The 25,213-nt window shown below is 44.6% G+C and overlaps 1 protein-coding gene across 4 annotated transcripts in view; it reads left to right on the top strand.

The window, feature by feature from the left end:
* Positions 1-25,213, top strand: part of LOC124612689 (G-protein-signaling modulator 2) — a 138,090-nt gene that overhangs the window by 17,456 nt on the left and 95,421 nt on the right. For all 4 annotated transcript variants that reach the window (XR_006979562.1, XR_006979561.1, XM_047141032.1 and 1 more), the window contains exons 6-8: positions 576-691; positions 2,230-2,396; positions 2,529-2,626. Coding sequence is in view for 2 of the 4 variants with exons in the window: in XM_047141032.1 (XP_046996988.1) it covers positions 576-691; positions 2,230-2,396; positions 2,529-2,626 (381 nt within the window). In the remaining 2 variants the exon portion in view is untranslated. The remainder of the gene's footprint in view (positions 1-575; positions 692-2,229; positions 2,397-2,528; positions 2,627-25,213) is intronic.

Raw genomic sequence — 25,213 nt, 5'->3', positions numbered from 1 at the left:
GGCGTTGCTGTCAGGATTCCGCCAAGCCATAATCTGTAGGCAGCGGTCATCCACTGCAGTAGTAGCCCTTGGGCAGCCTGAGGGAGGCATGTCATTGACAGTTCCAGTCTCTCTGTATCTCCTCCATGTCTGAACAACATCACTTTGGTTCACTCCAAGACGCCTGGACAATTCCCTTGTTGAGAGCCCTTCCTGGCACAAAGTAACAATGCAGACACGATCAAACTGCAGTATTGACCGTCTAGGCGTGGTTGAACTACAGACAACATGAGCTGTGTAGCTCTTTCCTCGTGCAGTGACTGGATGTGGTCAGCTGTCGGACCCCATCCATCTAATAGGCGCTCCTCATGCATGGTTCTTTACATCTTTGGGCGGGTTTAGTGACTTCTCTGAACAGTCAAAGGGATTGTGTGTGTGATACAATATCCACAGTCAACATCTATCTTCAGGATTTCTGGGAACAGAGGTGATGCAAAACATTTTTTGGTGTGTGTACATAGACTGCTAAATTTCTAGATATTCACTAGTGTTACAATTCAGAATCTGTTTTGTAAGTAGCCATTTCTTTCCACCAGAGATTGAAAATTGCGAGAGAATTTGGTGATAAGGCTGCAGAAAGGAGAGCCAATAGCAATTTAGGTAATTCTCACATATTCCTTGGTGAATTTGAAGCTGCAGCAGAACATTACAAGTAAGTTCAGTATTAAAATATGCTCTATATGGCACATGTTCCATTATCTTCTTTCAAATTGTATTACAGAGCTTTACCTGTGGCCATGTGTGATATGTTTTACAAGACTCATCAGTTGACTGCTAAGATATAAAATAATTGTGATGTCATCTTGAACAGCTCAGTTGCAATTAACTAATACATTTTAGCTTTTAACTGCTAGTCATATACACAGCCACATAATTTTTTCCCTGAAGGAATGAGGTATATAAAAAATATTAACATGTCATTTTTCTGGCGCACATCTCAAGTTAAAGCTAAATACAATTTTAAGTACGCAAGTTGGTATTTCATGTAAAAAAAATTTGTGTTCAAGTGATGCAACTTTACATATCTCCTGATGCTGTGGATTTCAGTCCACAGCTGGCTTGCAAATGGCTCCATGCAATTGTGGGACAGTAGATCCCACAGCAACATATGCCCAGCGTGCGTGAAACTATTTTCTTGGCGCTGATCACCAGTGGTCTCCATAAAGTTGTGTGTCCAAAACACAAAAAATTAATACTATTCAGCCATGTCTCTCAGAGAGAGTTAAAAAACTGTGTGGGATTGGGACTGCGGATAAAGTCACTGGTAGTACTTTGCATTATTCATTTGTGTACTGATTCATGACGCTCCTTAGTCACTGTAGTGTAAGATGGTCACACTTCTCATTGCCTGTTCTGCTTCTTGTATATTGGGCTTTAATATATTTCTCAATTATGTCTGTTCAGAATTCTGCCACAAGGAACTTACTTTCTTTGATGATAGTATATTGATTACACTCAGTTAATCCTTATTGTCTGTTATCATAATCTCAACTCGGTCTTCAACACCACCATTGTCAGGGAAGTGCATATTTATTGTTAATCCATAAAATATCAGCATCAGTAAAACTCGGAACACAATGTACGCATTTCAGTTTTGTGTTACACTGGCCATCGTATTAAAATTGTCAATCTGTGTGCTTACAAATATTCCTATTGGCATTGTTTATTTCTTGAGTGAGACAGTCAACCTCTGCTTTGAACTGTCTGATGATTAGTGGAGCTGTGGTTTGTGGTGACATAACACAAAAAACCTATGAGCTGCTGCATTTTGCTTGCTGTGGTGTTTCTGTCACAGACAATGTATGAATAAAAGTAAAATAAATAAAATGGACATAATTTAAATGAATCATTAACTAGCAATTTTTGCTCACTCATCTTAATTTATCTTCTGTCACATAATGCACTAGTTAAGCAACTGTTTCTATTAAAACTTACATGTTATCAGGAATGTTACATCTCAGTTGTAATACAAAAACTTTGACATTTTGTTCCCTTATAGTTCCACTAATGGACTACAATGACAATTTTAAAATCAATTACAGATCCTTCATTGAGAATGGCACTATTTTTGATTACTGTGAAAAGTAATTGATGTCTTGTCTTTTTTATGAACATATTCCTAACAGAAACTGGACACACTTTGTATATAGCATTGCACTAAAATTAACATTTGTTTTGTTTATTTTATAGGAGAACATTAGTGCTAGCACAAGAATTGGGAGACCGAGCTGTTGAGGCTCAAGCATGTTATAGTTTGGGTAATACTTATACCTTACTTCGAGATTATCCGACTGCTATTGAATATCATCTACGCCATTTAATCATTGCACAGCAGCTGATGGATAGAGTTGGAGAAGGTGAGTACATATCTTTACAAAATGGTTTTACATTCCACACTTCCTTTCTGGACTTTGAAAGTTGGAATTGTTTTGCCTTTGTCAGTTTTATTTAAAAATTAATACAACCTGGAATTTTCTGTTGATAAACAGGACGAGCATGTTGGAGTCTGGGTAATGCGCACTCTGCAATGGGTAACCATGAAAAGGCACTTTACTTCGCAAGTAAACATCTGGAAATTTCAAAAGAGGTACCAAACTTTTACTTTCTGCTTAAAATCATACTGGAATCATTTCTTTAAAAGAGGAAGTTAGGTTTGCCTTCAGGTTTATCATATTATTTTCAGCATCATATGTATTCTAATGACCACAGTCATAAAACCTATCCCATCTATCCATTTATTCCACCCTGAAATGACTGTTCGTAGATAATCTGGGGGACTGGGTTTGTAAGAGGACTCATTTGTTAGCGGCTGACTTGGAGGCAGAAGCAGGCACAAAACTGTTTCTTAAGCCAAAATCCATTTTGTGTTGGGCTCACCCCAGAATGTAACAGACTGGAGCTGGCTTATTATTTCAACATCTGGATATGGATAAACACTAAATTGAGAAACATGTCACAGTGAAGCAAATAAATAACTAAATACAAAAAATATTTTAGGATTAGAGGAGACTACTCACAGACAAGCAGAAACATTGAGTTGTCAGTGTGCATACACGGATGAAGGAAAACTTCCTAGCTTTCATACTTGTTCTTTCACGAGCTAGAGCGCGCGCGCGCGCACACACACACACACACACACACACACACACACACACACACCTATGCCCCTGCATGCTGCAGAACTAGATCTGATGGCACACATACATTCATTGAACAGATAGGGCTTTTGATGTTGGAATAACTTTGTGAGAAGATGTTCACATCTGGTTCTGTAGAATGATTGTCATGTGAATCTCCACATGAGAACCAATACAGTCATGCTGCAGTTGCTAGTACATAATCACTTCTCTTCACCAAGGCTTACCAATGTACTGAAATATGCCTGATACAAATCAGGATATTTAGAGGATCACCTGTTGACAATTTGAAATCTTGCTGAATTTTGTTTTATATTGTCTTCTCTGTCGCATATATTATGTGAAAAAATTTAGTTCATTTTTTTGTGCATTGTGTAAAAAATGTTACATTTGAAGCATTTCCGTACAGATTAATTTTTTATAATAATAATGAGTTATTTATCATTTTTAGTTAACAAAATACTAAAAAAACTAAAAATACCATGAATGTAAAATGTAAAATAACAATTTAAAATATGAAAATTATACAAGTAAAATAAATAATTTAGAATATATATTATCTGCATTTATTGTAAATCAACTCTCTTTTTGAGTTTGCTAACAACTACAATTAACCTCAAAAAGTTTTAGAAAACTAGTAGTTTTTACCATAGCTTTTTGTGTTGTCATAATAGAAATCTTGTTTTGTGTATTTGCTTCTGTTCTTATAGGGAATTAGCAACTTTTTTTAGCTCAACAGATTAAAAGATAATCCGTGGGCTTGCTTTAAAGTTATTTGTTCACTGTCCTGTAATACATTGCACTAGCCAAAATGCTGCCTCACTTAGAATCCTGTTATTGAATGCGGGATGAAACTGGAAATCACCCTGACTACTCTCAAACAATTGGAAGACCTCTCAAGAATCATGTTCTTTTGATACACCTTACCTAGAGGTATCTCAAGTGCTATTCTCTCCTGTTAGTTCTTTCTCCTCTGCAGAAAGTACAGGATCTGTCATTACTCATCCACCTGACTGTGAGTGCCTTGTCAATGGCAAACCTAGGCATTTTGTATGGGGTGGATGGGGCCAGGAAGGGCTAAGGGAGTTCTACCAATCCCCTTAACCAACAGGTTCACTGAAACTGAGTGAGTGGGGTTCGCTTCACTGGTTTTTGGTGAACCGGTTTTGTCTGGTGTCAAGAGAAGGCAAAAGCAGAAGGGTTCTCAGTTTCAAACATACTGCGAATAATGGAACCCCTCAGGGAAAGGGCAGCAAGGGACAGGAAAGGACACCAAGTACACTCAGTGTGTACGCTGGGAGCCTCATAAAGCATGTTGAAGAGTCTAATCTAGCAGCCAATGAGGGAACAGGGTGCAACCAGCTGCATTGGACCTTATGTTGCCTGTCGTCTAGGCTCTTGAGGCCTTACGTTGGTCATTCCAGTAACTGGCAGAGGAAAGTTGAGAAGTCCACCCTTGAACTTAGAGTTTCAATCAAGTTCACAATTGGCAGCATTGTCCCCAGAACTGATCATGGTCCTTTAATTGTGAGTCGCATGGAAGGACTGAACCAGAGACTTCGAAGGTTCTGTGACAAGCTAGGCTGTGATTTCTCGACTTGGCGCCATAGGTTCGAGAACTGTAGGGTCTTCCAATTTGTGAGGTGTGCACAACACATCAGATGCTGCTACTCAGGTAGTTGATTGTGTGTGGGTTACAGACAAGGTTTTTTTTTCGATTAGGTGACTCTCCTACCAATCTAGGTAACTATAGCTGTAGAAAAACCAAGAGGTATCAGTGTGAGATTAAGAGAGATACCTCCCATAGGTGAGAGTATTAAAATTCTAATGGTTAACTGCCAAAGCATTCGGAACAAGGTGCCAGAGTTTTGAGCACTCTTGAAAAGCCATGATGCTCACATAATATTAGGTACAGAAAGCTGGTTGAAAAATGAAATTGATAGCAGTGAGATTTTTTGGGGAAAGATTTAATTATATATTGAAAGGATAGTGTACTGAGATAGAAATTGAAGCCGCATGTGAGAGTGTGTGGGCATAAAATGATAATTGGATTCTTCTATCGCCCACGAAACTCATCTCCTGATGAAACCGAAAACTTGAGAGGAAACCTCAGTTATCTTGTGCATGAGTTCTGCAATCATACTGTATCATTGGTGGAGACCTTAATCTTCCAACAATCAATTGGGAAAATTACAGCTTTGTTAGTGGCGGGCTTGATAAGACATCCTGTGAAACATTACTAAATGCCTTTTCTGGAAACTGTCTAGAAGAGATAGTTTGGAACCCCTTACATGTTGGACACATTTTGGATCTAATGGCAACAGATACATCTGACCTCTCTGAGGATGTCCACATTAAAACTGGTATCAGTGACTATGATGCAGTTGTGGCAACAATGATTAGCAAAGTACAATGGACAACAACAACAAGCAGAAAGATATATAAGTTCAGTAAACTAGATAAAAGTCAGTAGTGTCCTGTCTCTATGCGGAACTTTCACAACAAGGCAGGAGCATTTAGGAACTACGGTTCAAGTTTAAAAGAATAGTCGACCATGCACTGGATATATATGTACCCAGTAGAACTGTTCATAATGGAAGGGACCCTCCATGTTATACAGTCACTGTAAGGGAACGTCTAAAGAAACAGACATTACTGTATAATAGGTGTAAAAGAAAATTTAGGGCTGCAGATAGAGAGATACTGAATGAAACATGTTTAGCTGTCAAGAGAGCAATGTATGGTGCCTTCAATGGCCACCATAGCAGGATATTGTCAAATGATCTTTCACAAAACCCAAAGAAATTCTGGTCATTTGTTAAGGCTGTTAGTGGTACCAAAGCTAGTTTCCAGTCCCTAGCAAATGAAACAGGAACAGAAATTGAGGGCAGCAGAGCAAAACCTGAAATGTTTAACTCCGTTTTAAAATATTCCTTTCCAAAGGAAAAGCCAGGAGAATTGTCCCAATTTTATCCTCGTACCACTGAAAAGATGAGTGAAATTAGTATAAGTGCCATTGGCATTGAAAAACAGCTGAAATAGTTAAAATTGAACAAAGCTGCAGGTTCCAATAGAATCGCTCTCTGATTCTATAGTTGGAAAAAGCTCAGGTCACACTTGTATACAAGAAGGTTAGTAGAAGTGATCCACAAAACTACCTTTTAATTAATATCCTTGACATTGATTTGTTGTAGAATCTTAGAACATATTCTGAGCTCAAACATAATGAGATATCTTGAACAGAATGGTGTCATCCTCCATGTCAACCAGCATGGATTCTGAAAACATTGGTCACGTGAAACCCAACTCGCAGGTTCCTTGTGTAACAGAGTGAAAGCTGTGGATCAAGGCATTTGGGTAGATACAGTATTTCTTGATTGCTGAAAAGCATCTGACTCAGTATTACATCTACACTTATTGTCAAAAGTATGTTCATATGGTGTATGAAGTGAATGTTATGACTGGATTGAGGATTTTTTGGTAGGGAGGATGCAGCACCGTGGATGGAGAGTCATTGTCAGGTGTAGAAGTAACTTAATGTGTACCCCAGGGAAGTGTGTTGGAACTCTCTCTGTTGATGTTGTTTCTTAATGATCGTGCAGACAATACACTCCTGGAAATGGAAAAAAGAACACATTGACACCGGTGTGTCAGACCCACCATACTTGCTCCGGACACTGCGAGAGGGCTGTACAAGCAATGATCACACGCACGGCACAGCGGACACACCAGGAACCGCGGTGTTGGCCGTCGAATGGCGCTAGCTGCGCAGCATTTGTGCACCGCCGCCGTCAGTGTCAGCCAGTTTGCCGTGGCATACGGAGCTCCATCGCAGTCTTTAACACTGGTAGCATGCCGCGACAGCGTGGACGTGAACCGTATGTGCAGTTGACGGACTTTGAGCGAGGGCGTATGGTGGGCATGCGGGAGGCCGGGTGGACGTACCGCCGAATTGCTCAACACGTGGGGCGTGAGGTCTCCACAGTACATCGATGTTGTCGCCAGTGGTCGGCGGAAGGTACACGTGCCCGTCGACCTGGGACCGGACCGCAGCGACGCACGGATGCACGCCAAGACCGTAGGATCCTACGCAGTGCCGTAGGGGACCGCACCGCCACTTCCCAGCAAATTAGGGACACTGTTGCTCCTGGGGTATCGGCAAGGACCATTCGCAACCGTCTCCATGAAGCTGGGCTACGGTCCCGCACACCGTTAGGCCGTCTTCCGCTCACGCCCCAACATCGTGTAGCCCGCCTCCAGTGGTGTCGCGACAGGCGTGAATGGAGGGACGAATGGAGACGTGTCGTCTTCAGCGATGAGAGTCGCTTCTGCCTTGGTGCCAATTATGGTCGTATGCGTGTTTGGCGCCGTGCAGGTGAGCGCCACAATCAGGACTGCATACGACCGAGGCACACAGGGCCAACACCCGGCATCATGGTGTGGGGAGCGATCTCCTACACTGGCCGTACACCACTGGTGATCGTCGAGGGGACACTGAATAGTGCACGGTACATCCAAACCGTCATCGAACCCATCGTTCTACCATTCCTAGATCGGCAAGGGAACTTGCTGTTCCAACAGGACAATGCACGTCCGCATGTGTCCCGTGCCACCCAACGTGCTCTAGAAGGTGTAAGTCAACTACCCTGGCCAGCAAGATCTCCGGATCTGTCCCCCATTGAGCATGTTTGGGACTGGATGAAGCGTCGTCTCACGCGGTCTGCACGTCCAGCACGAACGCTGGTCCAACTGAGGCGCCAGGTGGAAACGGCATGGCAAGCCGTTCCACAGGACTACATCCAGCATCTCTACGATCGTCTCCATGGGAGAATAGCAGCCTGCATTGCTGCTAAAGGTGGATATACACTGTACTAGTGCCGACATTGTGCATGCTCTGTTGCCTGTGTCTATGTGCCTGTGGTTCTGTCAGTGTGATCATGTGGTGTATCTGACCCCAGGAATGTGTCAATAAAGTTTCCCCTTCCTGGGACAATGAATTCACGGTGTTCTTATTTCAATTTCCAGGAGTGTATTAATAGTAACCTTGGACTTTTTGTAGATGACGCAGTTATCTGTAATGAAGTACTGCCTGATAGAAGCTGAATAAATATTCACTCACATCTTGATAAGATTTCAAAGTGGTGCAAAGACTGGCAATTTACTTTAAATGTTTAGAAATGTGAAATTGCGTACTTCACGAAATGAATAAATGTAGTATCCTGTGACTGTAATATCAATGAGTCACTTTTGGAATTGGCCAACTCATGCAAATACCTGTGTTTAACACTTGGTAGGTATATGAATTGGAATGATCACATTGGCTCAGTAGTGGGTAAAGCAAATGATAGACTTCAGTTTAGTGGTAGAATACTGGGAAAGTGAAATCAGTCTACAAAGGAGATTGCTTACAAATCATGTGTGCAACTGGTCCTCAAATGTTGCTCAAGTGTGTGGGACCTGTACCGTATATGAACAACAAGGTATATTGAACATATACAGAGAAGGGAGGCACAAATGGTCACAGGCCCCCCAGGGGGTCCACAACTCTTTTGTGGATACGTGCGTAGCGAGCACGGGACCCCGAGCTAATGTGGCCTTCCTTCCTTTCCGGGCTGCATACCTTCCCTTTCCGCATCCTTCCCCATCCCCCATCTTCGCCCCCCCCCCTCCCCCCCCCCCCCCCCTCCTCAGCTCTGGCTCTTTCCTTCCCTTTCTCCCCCTCTGGGAGTATGGTGTGTGCCTACGTCCGGAGACGGACGCTTGTAAATGTACCGCATTCTTCGCCTTCCTTGCTTGTATGTCTTCATCCTTCCTTTGTCCTTCTCTTTTCCTTACCTCTTCTCTTTACCCTTTTCTCCGCTGCGGCGTTTGAGATCTCTCTTCTTTCCTTTCCCTTTCTCTTTCTTCCTCCCTGTGCGTGTCTGAAGGCCGACCCACGCACTTCCATGCGTAGCTGGTGACGGGGTAACGCGTAATTCCCCGCCCCGGGTAGACAGGTAGGACACGTACGTACCCACTGGTAACAGCCAGGCCCAGGGAGGGGTGATTACCCGAGCTGATACCTTCCGAAAGTGCCGATTGGTCCCTCCGTCCGTTTGTCGGGAGGTGTGACCTGAGGTGTGAACAATCACCTAAGGCGGGAGTGCCCTCAGAGAGGGCCCCCACAAGGGAGGAGCGCGCCATCGGAGACGCCGGTAATCATGGGGGATTCTTCCGCAATGGTTTCCTCACCTTCCACTATGTCTGCTCACAAACGTAAGTTCATTGAGTCTCAGCCACAGTCAGTTCTTCCATCGTTGCCACAGTTCCTTGTTGTTTCTCGGTCTGACGAAGGTCACGACTTCTCCACGGTCAACCCTTTCATTATTGAGAAAGGTGTCGACGCAATTGCAGGTCCTGTAAAGTCTTGTTCCAGATTACAGAATGGCACCCTGTTGTTAGAAACAGTCAGTGCCCTCCAGGCACAAAAATTGCTGTGTACCTCACTACTACACACCTTCCCTGTCTGGGTGGAACCGCACCGTACTTTAAATTCCTCACGTGGAGTCGTTTATACACGCTCCCTCGATGGATTGCCTGACGAAGAAATTCAGCACTACCTGTCTGACCAGGGCGTAACGGCTGTTCATAGGGTTATGAAAAGGGTTGACACGAACATCATTCCAACCCGCACTGTCTTCTTGACATTTGACATTGACTCCCATCGAAAATCAAAGCAGGCTATGAGATAATTTCCGTTCGCCCTTACGTCCCAAACCCTACGCGTTGCTATCGGTGTCAGCGGTTCAATCACACCAGCCAGTCCTGTTCCAATCCGGCCAAATGTGTTACGTGTGGCAAGGATGCCCATGAGGGTGCTTGTCCACCTCCATCCCCTCGCTGCATCAACTGTATGGGTGACCACGCTGCTTCCTCTCGAGATTGTCCCGTTTTTAAGGACGAAAAGCTCATCCAGGAAATTAGAGTAAAGGAAAAGGTGCCGACCTTTGCTGCTCGAAAATTATTGGCCAGTCGACAGCCCACCGTGCCTCAGAAAGGAAAATACAGCACTGTCCTTGCTTCTCCTCGGCCAACAAAGGAGGCGGCCACGCAGACTTGCGACCTCACCTTTAGTGCCACGGTCGTCAGATCGGCCAGCGCAAAGATTGCCCGTTCAACCTCACCACTTTCGCCTGCCCACTCTCTGGCTCACCCTTCGTCGAGTTCTGCTAAATCTCGAGCCCAAAAGTCAGACACCAAGACTTCGAAAAAAGAGCATACTCGTGAAGAGTTTTTACGTACGGCAACTTCCCAACCATCGGTTCCTCCTTCCTCTAAACATCATACTTCCAAGAAGGCTACAAAGAAACCCAGTTCCTCTCCTTCTCCGCCAAGGCGTGTCCCATCTACAGCACCACCTGGCGGAAATCGCCCTCGGCCGTCTTCTGTGTCGCCGAGGCGCACTGCTGCCGGCCGATCAACCGGCCGATTGCTGGTGGCAGGAGCTACTCCTGACCAACCTATGGATCAGGATCTTCTGCCTTCGGCTGAATGCCATTCCATGCTGTCGGTCGCAAGCTCAGAGCAGTCGTTGAGTTGACAGCGACCTTGGTCGCATTCCTTCATTTTCTGTTCACCCTATGTCCATTATCCACTGGAATATCCGCGGTATTCGAGCCAATCGGCATGAATTGTCCATCCTATTACGATCCTACTTGCCAGTCATCTTCTGTCTTCAGGAAACAAAGCTGCGTCCCCATGACCACTTTGTTCTCCCTCATTTTCAGTCCGTCCGATATGATCTCCCCTCTGTTGAAGGCACTCCAGCACATGGAGGACTCATGATTCTTCTCCATGAAACTCTCCATTATCACCCAATCCATTTAAACACTTCCTTCCAAGCTGCCGCCGTCCGTCTTTCCCTTTCCGGATACACGTTCTCTCTTTGTACTGTATACATTCCATCGTCCACACCAATAGCACGAGCTGATCTCCTTCATCTTCTTGATCAGCTTCCACCCCCATATTTGCTGGTTGGGGACTTCAATGCCCACCACCCGCTTTGGGGATCTCCACATCCTTGTCCACGTGGCTCACTATTGCTAGACATCTTCCACCAAGCAGATCTAGTTTGCCTCAACACTGGGGTCCCTACATTTTTGTCTGCCTCCACGACAAATTTATCTCATTTGGACCTTGCGGTCGGTACTGTTCCGCTAGCTCGGCGCTTCGAATGGTTCGCCCTTGATGATACACACTCGAGTGACCACTTTCCAAGTGTCCTTAGACTGCAGTCTCAACTGCCCTACATGCGCCCGCGACGCTGGAAGTTTGCCCAAGCCGATTGGACACTTTTTTCGTCTCTAGCGACATTCGATGACCGTCACTTTCCCAGCGTCGACGATGAGGTCACACATATTACCGACGTTATTCTTACAGCTGCGGAACATTCAATACCACGCACCTCCGAATTGCCCCGGCGCCCCCCAGTTCCTTGGTGGAACGAGGCATGCCGTGATGCAATACGTGAGTGGCGACGTGCTCTCCGCGTTTTCCGCCACCATCCTACTTTGGCCAACTGTATACGCTATAAGCAGTTCCGAGTGCGATGCCGTCGTGTCATCCGCGATAGCAAGAAGGCAAGCTGGAAATTCTTTATTAGCTCATTTAACACCTTCACTCCCTCCTCGGAAGTTTGGAGTCGGCTTCGACGGTTCTCAGGCGCGCCTAGTTTCTCCCCGGTCTCTGGGCTCACTGTCGCACATGACACATTAGTGGACCCCGTCGCAATTTCTAACTCATTGGGTCAGCACTTTGCTGAGATTTCGAGCTCTTCAAATTACCCGCCAGCGTCTCTCCCGAAGAAACGTGCAGTGGAAGTGCGACCTCTTGCTTTCTCCTCTCAAAATCGCGAAAGCTACAATACTGTTTTCTCCTTGCGGGAACTCCAACATGCACTCTCTTCTTCTCGCTCCTCCGCCCCAGGACCGGATGGTACCCACGTCCAAATGTTGCTGCATTTATCAACCCATAGTCGGCGTTACCTCCTTCGCCTTTATAATCGAATTTGGACCGACAGCACTTTTCCCAGACGATGGCGGGAAGCTATCGTTGTTCCTGTTCCGAAACCTGGAAAGGACAAACATCTCCCCTCTAGCTATCGCCCCATTTCCCTCACGAGTAGTGTCTGTAAGGTTTTGGAGCGTATGGTGAATTACCGTTTAGTGTGGTGGCTGGAATCCCGCAGTCTTTTAACACCTGCCCAATGCGGATTCCGAAAGCATCGTTCTGCAGTTGACCATCTTGTTGCTCTCTCCACTTATATCATGAACAATTTTCTCCGGAAACGCCAAACAGTAGCAATATTTTTTGATCTGGAGAGAGCATACGATACCTGTTGGAGGACAGGCATCCTCCGCACACTGTTCTCTTGGGGCTTTCGAGGTCGGCTGCCCCTTTTTCTTCGCAAATTTATGGCAGAGCGCACATTTAGGGTACTTTCTCTCAAGCACTCCGTGCTGAGTGTTGTACTGTTTGCCATTGCCATCAATCCAATTATGGATTGTCTCCTTCCTGATGTCTCGGGCTCCCTCTTTGTGGACGATTTTGCGATCTACTACAGCTCTCAACGGACCAGCCTTCTTGAACGACGCCTTCAAGGATGTCTCGATCGCCTCCACTCTTGGAGCATCGAAACCGGCTTCCGTTTTTCTCCCAGTAAGACTGTTTGTGTTAATTTTTGGCGACGTAAGGAGTTTCTTCCGCCCTCCTTACATCTAGGTCCTGTCAACCTTCTGTTTTCAAACGTCGCTAAATTCTTGGGTCTTATGTTTGACAGAAAACTGTGCTGGTCCTCTCACGTTTCCTATCTTTCGGCTCGCTGCCTGCAATCCCTTAACACCCTCCGTGTCCTGAATGGTACCTCCTGGGGAGCGGACCGAGTGGTCCTTCTCCGCCTCTATCGCGCCTTAGTGCGCTCGAAATTCGACTATGGAAGCATAGTCTACTCCTCTGCTCGGCCGTCTATTCTTCGGCGTCTCGACTCTATCCACCACCGTGGATTACGTTTAGTGTCTGGAGCTTTTTACACCAGCCCTGTGGAAAGCCTTTATGCTGAGACTGCTGAACCTCCGCTGTCCAATTGGCGAGCAGTCCTTCTGAGTCGTTATGCTAGCCATCTGTCTTCCATGCCTGCTAATCCAGCCCATGACCTTTTTTTCGACGCCTCCTTTGATGTAGGGTATGCAGGCCGCCCCTCCTCCCTACTACCACTGCTCCATTCTCTTTCCTTCTGCTTTCCTAAAACCTTCTTGACAACTTGGGGTACAGCACCGCCTTGGCTCCGTCCCCGGATCTGCCTGCTCCGTGACCTTTGTCGATTTCCCAAGGATGGTACCCCTTCACTTGTTTATCGTCGGGCATTTGCTGCTCTATGTGCACAAATGACGGACGCCACATTTATCTACACCGACGGCTCGAAAACATCGTTAGGTGTAGGGAGTGCCTATATTGTTGGCGACACCCCAAATCACTTTCGGCTTCCCGACCAGTGTTCGGTTTATTCTGCAGAGCTTTACGCTGTTCTCCAGGCTGTCCACTACATCCGCCGCCATCAGCGGATACAGTACGTTATCTGCTCAGATTCTCTCAGCTCTCTCCTCAGTCTCCACGCTCTTTATCCTGTGCACCCTCTGGTCCACCGGATTCAGGACTGTCTGTGCTTGCTCCACCTGGGGGGCGTCTCGGTGGCGTTCCTCTGGCTCCCGGGACACGTTGGTATCTGTGGAAATGAGGCGGCCGATATTGCAGCCAAGGCTGCAGTCTCTCTTCCTCGGCCAGCTATTCAATCGATTCCCTTCGCCGATCTACGGAGCGTTCTATGTCGACGTGTTGTTCATTTATGGCACACGCATTGGTCGACACTTACCCATAATAAATTGCGGGACATGAAAGCTCTTCCTTGTGCTTGGACCTCTTCCTCCCGAACGCGTCGTCGGGAGGAGGTAATTTTAACTAGACTCCGGATAGGGCACTGTCTTTTTAGCCATCGATATCTTTTAAGGGGCGATCCTCCCCCACTCTGTCCCCACGGCTCTCAGCTGTGGACGGTAAGACACCTTTTAATTGAGTGCCCCTATTTTAATCCGTTACGCTCCCGTCTACAGCTATCGCCTGATATATCGTCGATTTTAGCAGATGACACGCGCTCAGCTGACCGCGTTCTCAAGTTTATTAGTGCCAGTGAAATGACGTCAGTAATTTGAAGCTTTTTTTGGGGACAACCAACCCCTTTCTGTAGTGGATTTTTAAGCCTTCCTTCTGCTTTTAGTTTCTCCAATTTTATGACTTTCGTTCTCATTGCTGCTGGTTTTCAATTTCGGTTTTTTACTGTTTCCTAAGTCACGGACCGGGCGCTAATGACCATAGAAGTTTTGTGCCCTAAAACCAAAACAAAAACAAACAAAAAATGGTCACAGGTTTGTTTGATTCATGGGAGAGTGCAATAAAGATACTGAAGGAAGACTTATGAAGATAGACATAAACTATCCTGAGAAAGTCATTAATAAATTTTCAAGAACCAACTTTAATGATGACTTTAGGAATATACTACAAAGCCCTACATATCACTTTCATAGAGGGATCAGGAGGATAAGATTAGAATAATTACTGCACACACAGAGGCACTCAGACTATCATTCTTCCTGTGCTCTACATGTGAATGGTAGGGGAAGAAAATCTAATTACTGATACAATGGGACTTAACCTATGCCTGGTTTGAGTGTAGATGTAGATAGTTTAAGTGTGTCTTGGAGTCTGCCAGTTCAGCCCTTTCAAGATCTCCATGATAGCCTCCTGCAGATCAAAGAAACATCTGACCATTCATGCTGCCCTCCTCTGTGTAGATTCAATATCCATTGTTTGGTACACACTTGAGCCATATTCTAGGATGGGTTGCTCGAGTGATTTGTAAGCAATCTTGTTTGTAGACTGATTACATTTCTCTTCTGTTCTAGCAATAAACTGAAGTCTACACCTCCTTCACCCACAACTGAGTCTATGTGATTATTCCATTTCATATCCCTAGAAAGTGTTACACTCAGGTAATTGTACAAGTTCTCCAATTCCGAGTGCGACTCATTGATACTGAAGTCACAGGATACCCCAATTTTTCATTTTGTGAAGTGCACACTTTCACATTTCTGAACATTTAAAGCAAGTTGCCAATCTTTCCTCCACTTTGAAATATTATCAAGTTGTTTCTGAATATTTATGCAGCTTCTTTCAGACTGTCGTTCATTGTAGGTAGCTGCATCATCTGCAAAAAATCTCAAGTTAATATTTTCTGCTAGATCGTTAAGATACAACATGAACAGTAGGGGTGCCAACTCACTTCCATGGAGCACACACAAAGTTATTCTACATCTGTTGATGACTTTCCATCCAAGATAACATGCTACATCCTCCCTACCACAAAATTTCACTTGATACCCCATATGGTCATACTTTTGATAATAAGCGTAGATGGATACTGAGTCAAATGCTTTTTGGAAATCAAGAAATTCTGAATGTTGCTTGACTGCCTTGGTCCAAAGCTTTTAATATGTCATGAAAGAAAAGTGCATGTTGGGTTTCACAAGATCGATGTTTTCGGACTCCATACTGGTTGGCACAGAGGGGCTAACTTAAATGCAAATTCAAAGAATGGAAACTGCAGGCAGGAATATCAACAGTGTGAGGAAAAGATAGATTGCTACTTACCGTAAAGAAGACACGTCAAGTTGCCGACATACACAATTAAGACACTCATATAGCTTTTGGCCACAGCCTTTATCATTAAAGAGGACACACACACACACACACACACACACACACACACACACACACATGACCACCAACTTCAGCATCACCCGGGATGCAAGCAGCAATCTGGAGGGGTTGGGGAAGGGGAAGAGAAAGGGGAAAGAACAGTAATGTACAGTTGGGGAGAGGGCCAATGCTATCTAGTTGAGTATGCAGGGACTAGACTGCCAACAGGCACAGTGTCGGGGGGTTGTGGGGCAGGGAGGTGCTGGAAAAAGGAGCAAAACAGGACAGGAGTGGGGAAGGATGAGCAGGTGGGTTGGCAGAGGGCTGCAAATAAACAGGGTAAGAGATGAGAATGTGGAGGAGATGATAAGACAGAGGGGGGTGGAAACTGTTGGGTGGAGGGTGTGGGAACGGTATGCTACCGTAGGTTGAGGCTGTGATAATTACGGGAGTGGAGAATGTGTTGTAAGGGTAACTCCCATCTGCACCGTTCAGAAAAGCTGGTGGTGGAGGGAAGGATCCAGGTGGCTTGGATAGTGAAGCAGCCATTGAAATCAATTGTGTAATGTTCAGCTGTGTGTTGTGCCACAGGGTTGTCCACTTTGCTCTTGGCCAGAGTTTGGCAGTGGCCATTCATCCTGGCAGGCAGCTGGTAGGCAGTCATAACAATATAAAAAGCTGTGCAACGATTGCAGCAGAGTTGGCTGCTTTCGCAGGTGGCCTGGCCCCTGATGGGGTAGGATAAACCTGTGACAGGAATGGAATAGGAAGTGGTGGGTTGGGTGGATTGGGTAGGTTTTGCACCTGCGTCTTCTGCAGGGGTATGATCCTTGTGGCAAGGGGTTGGTATTTGGAGTGGCATAGGCATGTTGTGGATGTTGGATGGGCTGGGAAGTATCTGGGGTAGGATGATAGGTAATCAAAGCCATGGCGAAGGATGCAATTCAGTTGTTCCAGTCCAGGGTGATACTGGGTGACAAAGGGAACACTCTTATGTGGCTGGTTTATGGGGGTGATGGGAGGATTGGAGTTGTGAGGGGAAATGGCACAGGAGATCTGTTAGCGTACTAAGTCTGGGGGATAGTGCCTATCTGTGAAGGCCTTGGTGAGACCCTGACCATACTGAGCAACGGAGTTTTGGACATTGCAGATACGCCATTCCTGGGTAACCAGTCACTGTCATTCATAACAACAGTGGTGGAACCTTTGTCTGCCGGTAGGGTGATTAGGTCAGGATTTGTTTTGAGGTTGTGTGTGGCTGTTCCTTCTTCTACTGAAAGGTTAATGTTCTGGGGAAGGATGGTGAGGCTAAGTTGGAGGTAATGAATTCCTGAAAGGTGACCAGCGGGTGGTTAGGTGGGGGTGCGGGGAGGAGGATCACAGTTGGATGGTGGTATGAACTGGGGGAGGCAGGGTTCAGTGGTTTTGGTTGGAGGGATTGGCGGCAAAAAGTGCTTCCATTGCAGGTATAGGGAGAAGGAGAGTAGATCTTTGACAAATCCAGCATGTTTAAATTGTGGGGTAGGGCTAAAGGTGAGGCCTTTGGATAGGACTGAAACCTCTGTGGAGCTGATGGTTTTGGTGGAAGTGCTAATGACAGTGTTACCGGAATATTTTGGCTCTGGATTTGGTGGAGGGTTGGTGGGGAGTTTTGGGGGATGTGGCAAGTTGAAAATGTCGGCTAGGCAGGGTTTAGTTGCTATGAGGGATGGATGAGGAGGAACACTGTGGATACAATAGGGCTTTGAATAGTGGTGCCCAAGGCAGCAGTAGGATTTCAGCAGGTTGGATAATTTGTGGAGGCGGTGTGTGGATTGCTCCTCCAGGTGCCGGAGAGCAAGGGATTCAATTTCAGAGATGTGATGGAATAGGGATTGCAGAGTAGTAGTATACTGCAGAGATGTTTCTTGGTTTCCTGTGCCATGGAGATGAGTTTTTGCAGTACTAGCTTTGTGAGGGCCAGAAATTAGCGGAATCAGAAAGGTTGTAGGTCATTGGGAAAGGAAGGGTGGTATCCAGAGCAAGGAATCTTTACAGTTAAACTGTTTGGGTGGGGGGATTCCATGGTTTAGGCAGCATTTGAGAAACAGGATGTGGGACTGGGTTTAGCCAGGGAAAGTAATACTTTACTGAACTTGTGCAAAAAGATGGGGCAAGGGTCCATTGTGGCAGGAATGGTACAAAGGAAATGGGAATGACTCAGAAATGGGAAAAATAGATGTAGATGGTTGTGAGAGGAATTGGAAAACGAAAAGACATGTAAAGACATTTATAAAATACATGTAGACATGCAGAAACACGCACAGATATGCAAAAATATTTTCAGATACATAAAATTGTACTCAAATATTTAAAGATGCACAAAAATACTTGAAACCAAGCAAAACTACACACACATGTTAAAAATGTACAGAAACATGGGTGAAAAGAAACAATGATATTTGGTATGTGTATGTGTATGTTGCGATAAGCAAAGAGGGGGTTTGGGTTAGGTTGTGGATCAAAAGTTCATGTAGCATGGGTAGGTGTGGAAAACAAAATTTTAAAGTCCGTCAGGCAGAGCGATGATGTGGGATCAATAGAAATAAATGTAATTAACTGTCAAAGTAGAGAATCTGGGGCATTAGATGCTGCATCAACAATCCACATGGTCTCAAAGTCTGAGGGGTGCGCGGATGGTCATTGATACAGTGTGGCTCGGAAGCAGATGCAAGTTGGAAGGCAGTGAATAAGCACAGGAAAGAAGAGAAAGAATGGACATTGGGAAGAGTACTGCTGTAGAGGGGAATAACACTGGAAAACATCACAGGGTTGCAGGAGGGAAGAAAGCAGTTCAGCAAAAATAAACACTGGAAACTCCAGGCAGGAACATCAAAATATAGGAAAAGATAGATTGCTATATACCATAAAGACGTTATTATGTCAAGTTGGAGACAGCCATGATTAAAAGACACTCGCTTATAACTTTTGGCCACAGCCCTTGATAGTAAAGAGGACACACACACACACACACACACACACACACACACACACACACACACACACAAAAGCACAAGCACACCTCATGGACACACACAAAACTGCCAGCTCCAGCATCTCAGGCCGGTATGCAACATCTCATGAGATGCAAGCAGCGATCTGGAGGGGTGGAGAAGGGGAAGGAATAATAGCTTACTGGTGGGGAGAGAGACAAACACTGTCTGGTTGAGTGTGTAGAGACTAGACTGCCGACAGGCACAGCGTCAGGAGGTTGTGGGGCAGGAAGGTGGGAAAAAGGAACGAAAAAGAACAGGAGTGGGGAAAGATGGGCAAATGTGTTGGCAGAGGGCTGCAAATAAACAGGGTGAGAGACGAGAATGGGGAGGAGATGATAGGACAGAGGTGGTGGAAATTGTTGGGTGGAGGGTGTGGGAACAGTATGTTAACCGTAGGTTGAGGCCAGGGTAACTGTGGGAGTGGAGAATGTGTTGTAAGGATAATGCCCATCTGCACTGTTCAGAAAAGCTGGTGGTGGAGAGAAGGATCCAGATGGCTTGGGTAGTGAAGCAGCCATTGAAATCAAGAGTGTTATGTTCAGTTGCATGTTGTGCCACAAGGCAGTCTACTTTGCTGTTGGCCACACTTTGGTAGTGGCCGTTCACACTGGTGGATAGCTGGTTGGTAGTCATACCAACTCTGATAGGGATTTCACCGGATCTCTGTTCAGTTTTAATGATTTCAACTGTTTCTCAATCCCAGTAAAACTATAACATTTATTTCATTCATCTTTTCAGTGGTGCGAGGATTAAACTGGGGCAGCTCACATGGGTTTTCCTTTGTAAAGGAAAATTTGGAAATAGAGTTAAGGATTTCTGTGTTTGCTTTCCTACCCTCAATTTGAGTTCTTTCTCATTTGCCAGTGACTGGACACCAACCGTGATGCCACTAACAGCCTTTTCATATGACCAGAATTTCTTTGGCTTTCATGAAAGATCATTTGTCAGTATTCTACTATGGTACTCATTGAAGCCCTCAATCATTGATACCTTGACATCCAAATGCAATTCATTCCGCATCTCTCTATCTATAGTCCTATGCTTTTTTATATACCTGTTATGCAGTAGTCTCTCTTTAGAAGTTTCTTTACAGTGACTATATTCCATGGAGGATTCCTCCCATTATGAACTGTTCTACTGGGTATGTATCTATTCAGTGCACACTCAACTATTCTTCTAAATGTAATCCATAGTTCCTTTAATGCTCCTGCAATGCTGTGAAAGTTTCAGGTTCTTCATGGAGATATGATTCCACCTCTGCTTTTTTTAAATCTAGTTTGTTGAACCTTATATATCCTTCTACTTGTTTTAGCTGCCCTTTACATTTTGATAATCATCATTGCCACAACTGTGTCATGGTCACTGATTTCAGTTTCAATGTGGACATTCTCAAAGAGGTCAGGTCTGTTTGTTGCTATTAGAGCTAATGCATTTTTGTCATTAATGGGGTTCCAAACTAACTTTTTTAAGTAGTCTCCACTATTGATTGCAGTATGACTGGGGAACAGGATTTTCTCTGAAGTTTTCGGTTGTATCAGGAGGTAAGTCTGGTGCTTGGTAGAAGGATCCAATCACAACTTTATGTCCACCACTGATAATGTTACGACATGCACCAAAATCTGCAGTTGGTTGCGTCCTATTCCCTTCATGGCTGCCACAATAGCCTCTTCAACTTGTTGAATGAGGCCCCCGGAAATACACACTAAATGTACCTGATATTCCTTCCTCTGGCGTGCTGCCATTTCTGTAAGGGATTCCACTACTCGTCATACATTTGAACTGCTGATGAGTAATAGATGCCTGCCCTTTTGCATTTGCCTTCTCTTGACAGAGGACAAAGAGGGTTTGCAAACAGGTGAAGAAAGTCCCACTGGCTCATTTTCAGTGGAAGACAGAACCTAACACCTGTTGCTTAGGGGAACATCTCAAATCCATCACAGTTTCTGTCTATCCTGTGCAGGATGCCCATACTTACCATTGACAGGCCACTTGTTGTCAAGTGGACAGGTAGTAGCAGATCCTGTACTTCCTGTGGAGGAGACAGGATTCACGGGAGCTACCTTTGGTAACTGTGGTACACAACCCTCCAGAGCTCTCCCAAAACACAATTCAAAGCACCTGCTGGTCATTTGGCAGTAATCAGGGCAGTTTCCAGTTGCTTACAAACATCAACTGCCTCATCCCGTGTTTGAGAACAGCATTCACAGTGGGGTTGCATTGTGGCTGGTGTAGTGTTTTACAGGACAGTAAACAAATAACTTTAAATTAAACCTGCTAATTATCTTTTAATCTGCTTGGCTAAGAATATTACTAATTCCCTTTAAGAACTGAAGCAATTAGTAGATGAAAGGAGATTTCTGTGAAGGCAATAGAATAACCTGCAAGAAAAATTACTGGTTTCCTAACTTTATGAGGTTGTAGTCACTAATAAATTTGAAAATAGCATTGACTTACGACTAATGTAGATAATATAGAGTCGTCTTTAAAAAGAAAGCTAGGTGTAACACAATATGTTTGTTATAAAATGTGTACTGTAATTAAATCAAAAATGCCAATTTACTCTGAAATAGTTCATGCTAATGGCAAAGGTGACTTCCAAAAAAATCTCAGAATTCTTTTTTTCATGTTGATATATACTGAAATTAGGGGCAAGTTATTTTTTGACAGTAACAGGAAAACATAAACATTGATTTTCTATGAAACAAGTCACAAGTTACAAAAATTTTCAAAAATATACTTTTGTAAACATCTAAAAATTTTCAAAAACATACTTTTGTAAACAACCAAATATTTTCAAAAACAAACCTGTTCCTCACATAATTGTACAATGAAATTAGAGAACAATGGCTTTTAAATGACGATAGGTTAGTTTAGGCCTACAATTGATGATAATAGTATGAATTTGTAGTGGTACTCACAAATGTTTTAAATTTAACAGTATATCACAATACAAATGAGAAGTGACACAACCAGTAAAAGATGATGTAAAACCGATGCACACAGTAAAATATTGGAATTTCGAATATGGCGCGTGCAGTCTCACACCCAAGATAATTTGGAAGTCAACTTTTACACATAAATGTATGTGTAAATTGTATGGATTTTTTACTTAGCTGATTCTGTGGCAATATCTACACTGTCATGCAAAGATGAACACTGCACCGTTGGTTTATATCAGTCAGAATTATGAAAATTTTGCAACAGCAACAAAGCACATCTTCTGCTTGGAGCGGCTAACTGTGTTATATTAGGCACTCTGAAGAGAGAACTGGCCGTTGTATATGTCTGCCATCAGCTTTATCTGCAATCTACAGATCAGCAAGGTTGTGGGAGACCTATCCTACACGACTATATGCACTGGAGCTCTGGTACCGTGCGCCGCGGAATTTGAATCCCCGCCAGATGTCATGACGTCAAAGGCCCATAGAGGTCTCTGTACCATCGTGTCGTAAGCTGTGGCGGCGCGTGCCTCCTGGCCCGCATTTAGAGTGAGGGCGCCACAGTGGAACACGAGGTTGCAGTGGCCAATAGTGGGATCCCCAATCGAGTACTTAAGCGCCTGCCTGTCGCTCAGCCTGCCAGTCTAACCTCACGTGCGTCTCAGGACATATCGCCTCACATTAGACAGCGTATTGACTTTCGTGTTTTCTTTACGAGTGGACTTGGTTGTCTTGTTTGGTTTATGACTCTGTTGTCTGTTCTTGTTGTGTCGTAAGGTCCTTCGTTGGCCGTGTCTGTCCTCTCCCATTGTGTTGTTCGCGGGCCGCTCCGCGGGTCCCGCCTCGTTTCCGTCACTACAACCCTGTGACCGTTCTGGTGGCCATTACTACAGGAGCTGCTGTACTCTTTCTGCAGTCTCCCTCCACTGGTGGTTGGTACCATGGTGCAGCAGCCATTTAGAACCATGGAAAGTCTTGCAGCATCTTAAGCAACATCCTTCACAGGCTGCTACCATTGCTTTTAAATCACTCTGTGCAAAGGATCTTTATTGAATTAAACACATTAAGAGTATTTGCAGAGGTGTTGCGTCTCCTCTTTGGGAACATTTGCCTCTTTATCTTAGGTGTAGGCCGAGCGCTGTACTCTGCTGGGTCACCAAAGATAACAGCTGTTCCATATTCCTCCTTCATGATGGTCTTTCTACCAATGCATCAATCTTTCTGAACACTTTGTGACCCACTTCATGATAGTGTTGATGTCCTCTTCTCACCTGGCTAACTTTTGAGTGCATCCTTTACCTCCTGTAACCCTTAATTGTGTGAGGGTTGACTGAAAAGTAATGCCTCCACCTTCATAACTCTTCAACAGTTGGCAGCATTGGTATGCGGCAGGTACTGGCTTGTTCCATAGTCTCTTCTCTATAGCTCCAGTTGGCGGGAAGCCTTAGCATTGAATGGTTGTGTTGTTACAGTTTGTAAAGTATGGAATCCTGCACAGACGGTCGGTCAATGCGGTTTAAGCAATGTGCGGTCGTTGAATTCTTGACAGCAGAAGGTTTCACCCCAAAGGAGATTCATCAGAGAATGAAAGCAATTTATGGTGACTGTGTTGATGTGAGTACTGTGCATCGTTGAGCGAGTAAGTTTAAAGATATTGAGGTGGGAACATCTGACCTGCGTTACAAACAAAGAGTTGGACATCCTGTGGCAGCAACCACTGAGTTTCACAAGCAAAATGTTGACAGATTGATTCAGGACGATCGTTGTATCACTCGGAGAGTGGAATTCTGAATCAGTCTGTCAACGATGCACAGTACACAATCACCATAAACTGCTTTCATTCTCTGATGAATCTCCTTTGGGGTGACACCTTCTGCTGTCAAGAATTCAATGACTGCACATTGCTTAGATCGCATTGACCGACCGTCTGTGCAGGGTTCCATACTTTACACTAGAACAATACAACCGTTCATTGCTAAGGCTTCCCGCCAACTGGAGCTGTAGAGAAGAGGCTACAGAACAAGCCAGTACCTGCCACATACCAATGCTGCCTACTGTTTAAGAGTTACGAAGGTGGAGGCAGTACTTTTCAGTCAACCCTTGTATAATGAACCTTTCACTGATAGAGAATTGCTTTAGGATCTTAATTCATTGCTTGATACAGCCCAAGATCCTGATTCGATTCATAATATGATGATCCAACGTATGAATGTGACTCACAGACTTCATTTACCCAGGGTCTTCAACCACGTTTGGCTAGAACATGTTCTCCATTCGCAGTGCAGAGACAGCGTCATCATCCCTGCCTTTAAACCAGGTAAAAACCCAGTGTCTGTTGACAGGTGCTGAACAATTAGCTCCACCATCATGTTCTGCAAACAATGGTAGCCTGGTGGTTATGCTGGGTTATCAAATCGTGGGGCCCTTGGTTTCCATATCATATGGTGCTGGGAGGCACAGTCCACAACTGGCCATCTGGTTAGGTATGACAAGGTTTCCTAAAAACTAGTATTTCATTGCAGTCTGTTTTGACCTTCATAGGGCACACAGCACTGCTTGGTGACATCACGTTGTATATTAAAACCCAGGAACCTTGTCTTTTGAGGTTCTTGACCAAGTTTGATTCATCAGTTTATATCCCACTTTTTTTTTAAGTTGGTACATAGCTCAGCTCCCCACTGTCCCAAGAGAATGGCATCCCTCAGTGCTCCGTTCTGAGTGTTATGCTCTCTCTTGTTGCCATCAATGGCCTGTGACCTGTGGTTACTCGACTGCCACATGTAGATGACTTTTGGATTTAGCATAGTTCCTAAGCTGTAGACTTGGCTGTACGCTAGCTCCAATGAGCCCTCTGAAGGGGCCCTTCTTAAACCTTTCCTGTGCCTTCCAAATTTGTCCCACAAAAATGTGGGTCATGTATGTTCGTCGTCGTACCACAATTCATACAGACCAAGAACCTAACATGGGTATCCAGTGCTTGGACTTTTTGTGGAGACGTACATTTTGGTGTGCTTCTTTGATGTGAAGGTGATGTACTCTCTGAGGTGACCAAAGTCATGCAATATCATTTCGGTCCTTCTTTTGCCTGGCATAGTTTAGCAGTTTGACATAGCATGGGCTCAACAAATCATTGGAAGTCCCAAACAGAAATATTGACTGTACTGCCTCTACAGCCGACCATAATTGTGAAATTGTTGCTGGTGCAGGATTTTGTGCACAAAGTGACCTCTCGATTGTGTTCCATAACTGTTCGATGAGATTCATGTCGGGCAATTAG

This window comes from Schistocerca americana, chromosome 1, assembly GCF_021461395.2.
Source record: "Schistocerca americana isolate TAMUIC-IGC-003095 chromosome 1, iqSchAmer2.1, whole genome shotgun sequence".
Classification (NCBI taxonomy): Eukaryota; Metazoa; Arthropoda; class Insecta; order Orthoptera; family Acrididae; genus Schistocerca; species Schistocerca americana.
Note: the sequence above shows the minus strand (reverse complement) of the source record. Positions and strands in the feature narration are given on the sequence as shown.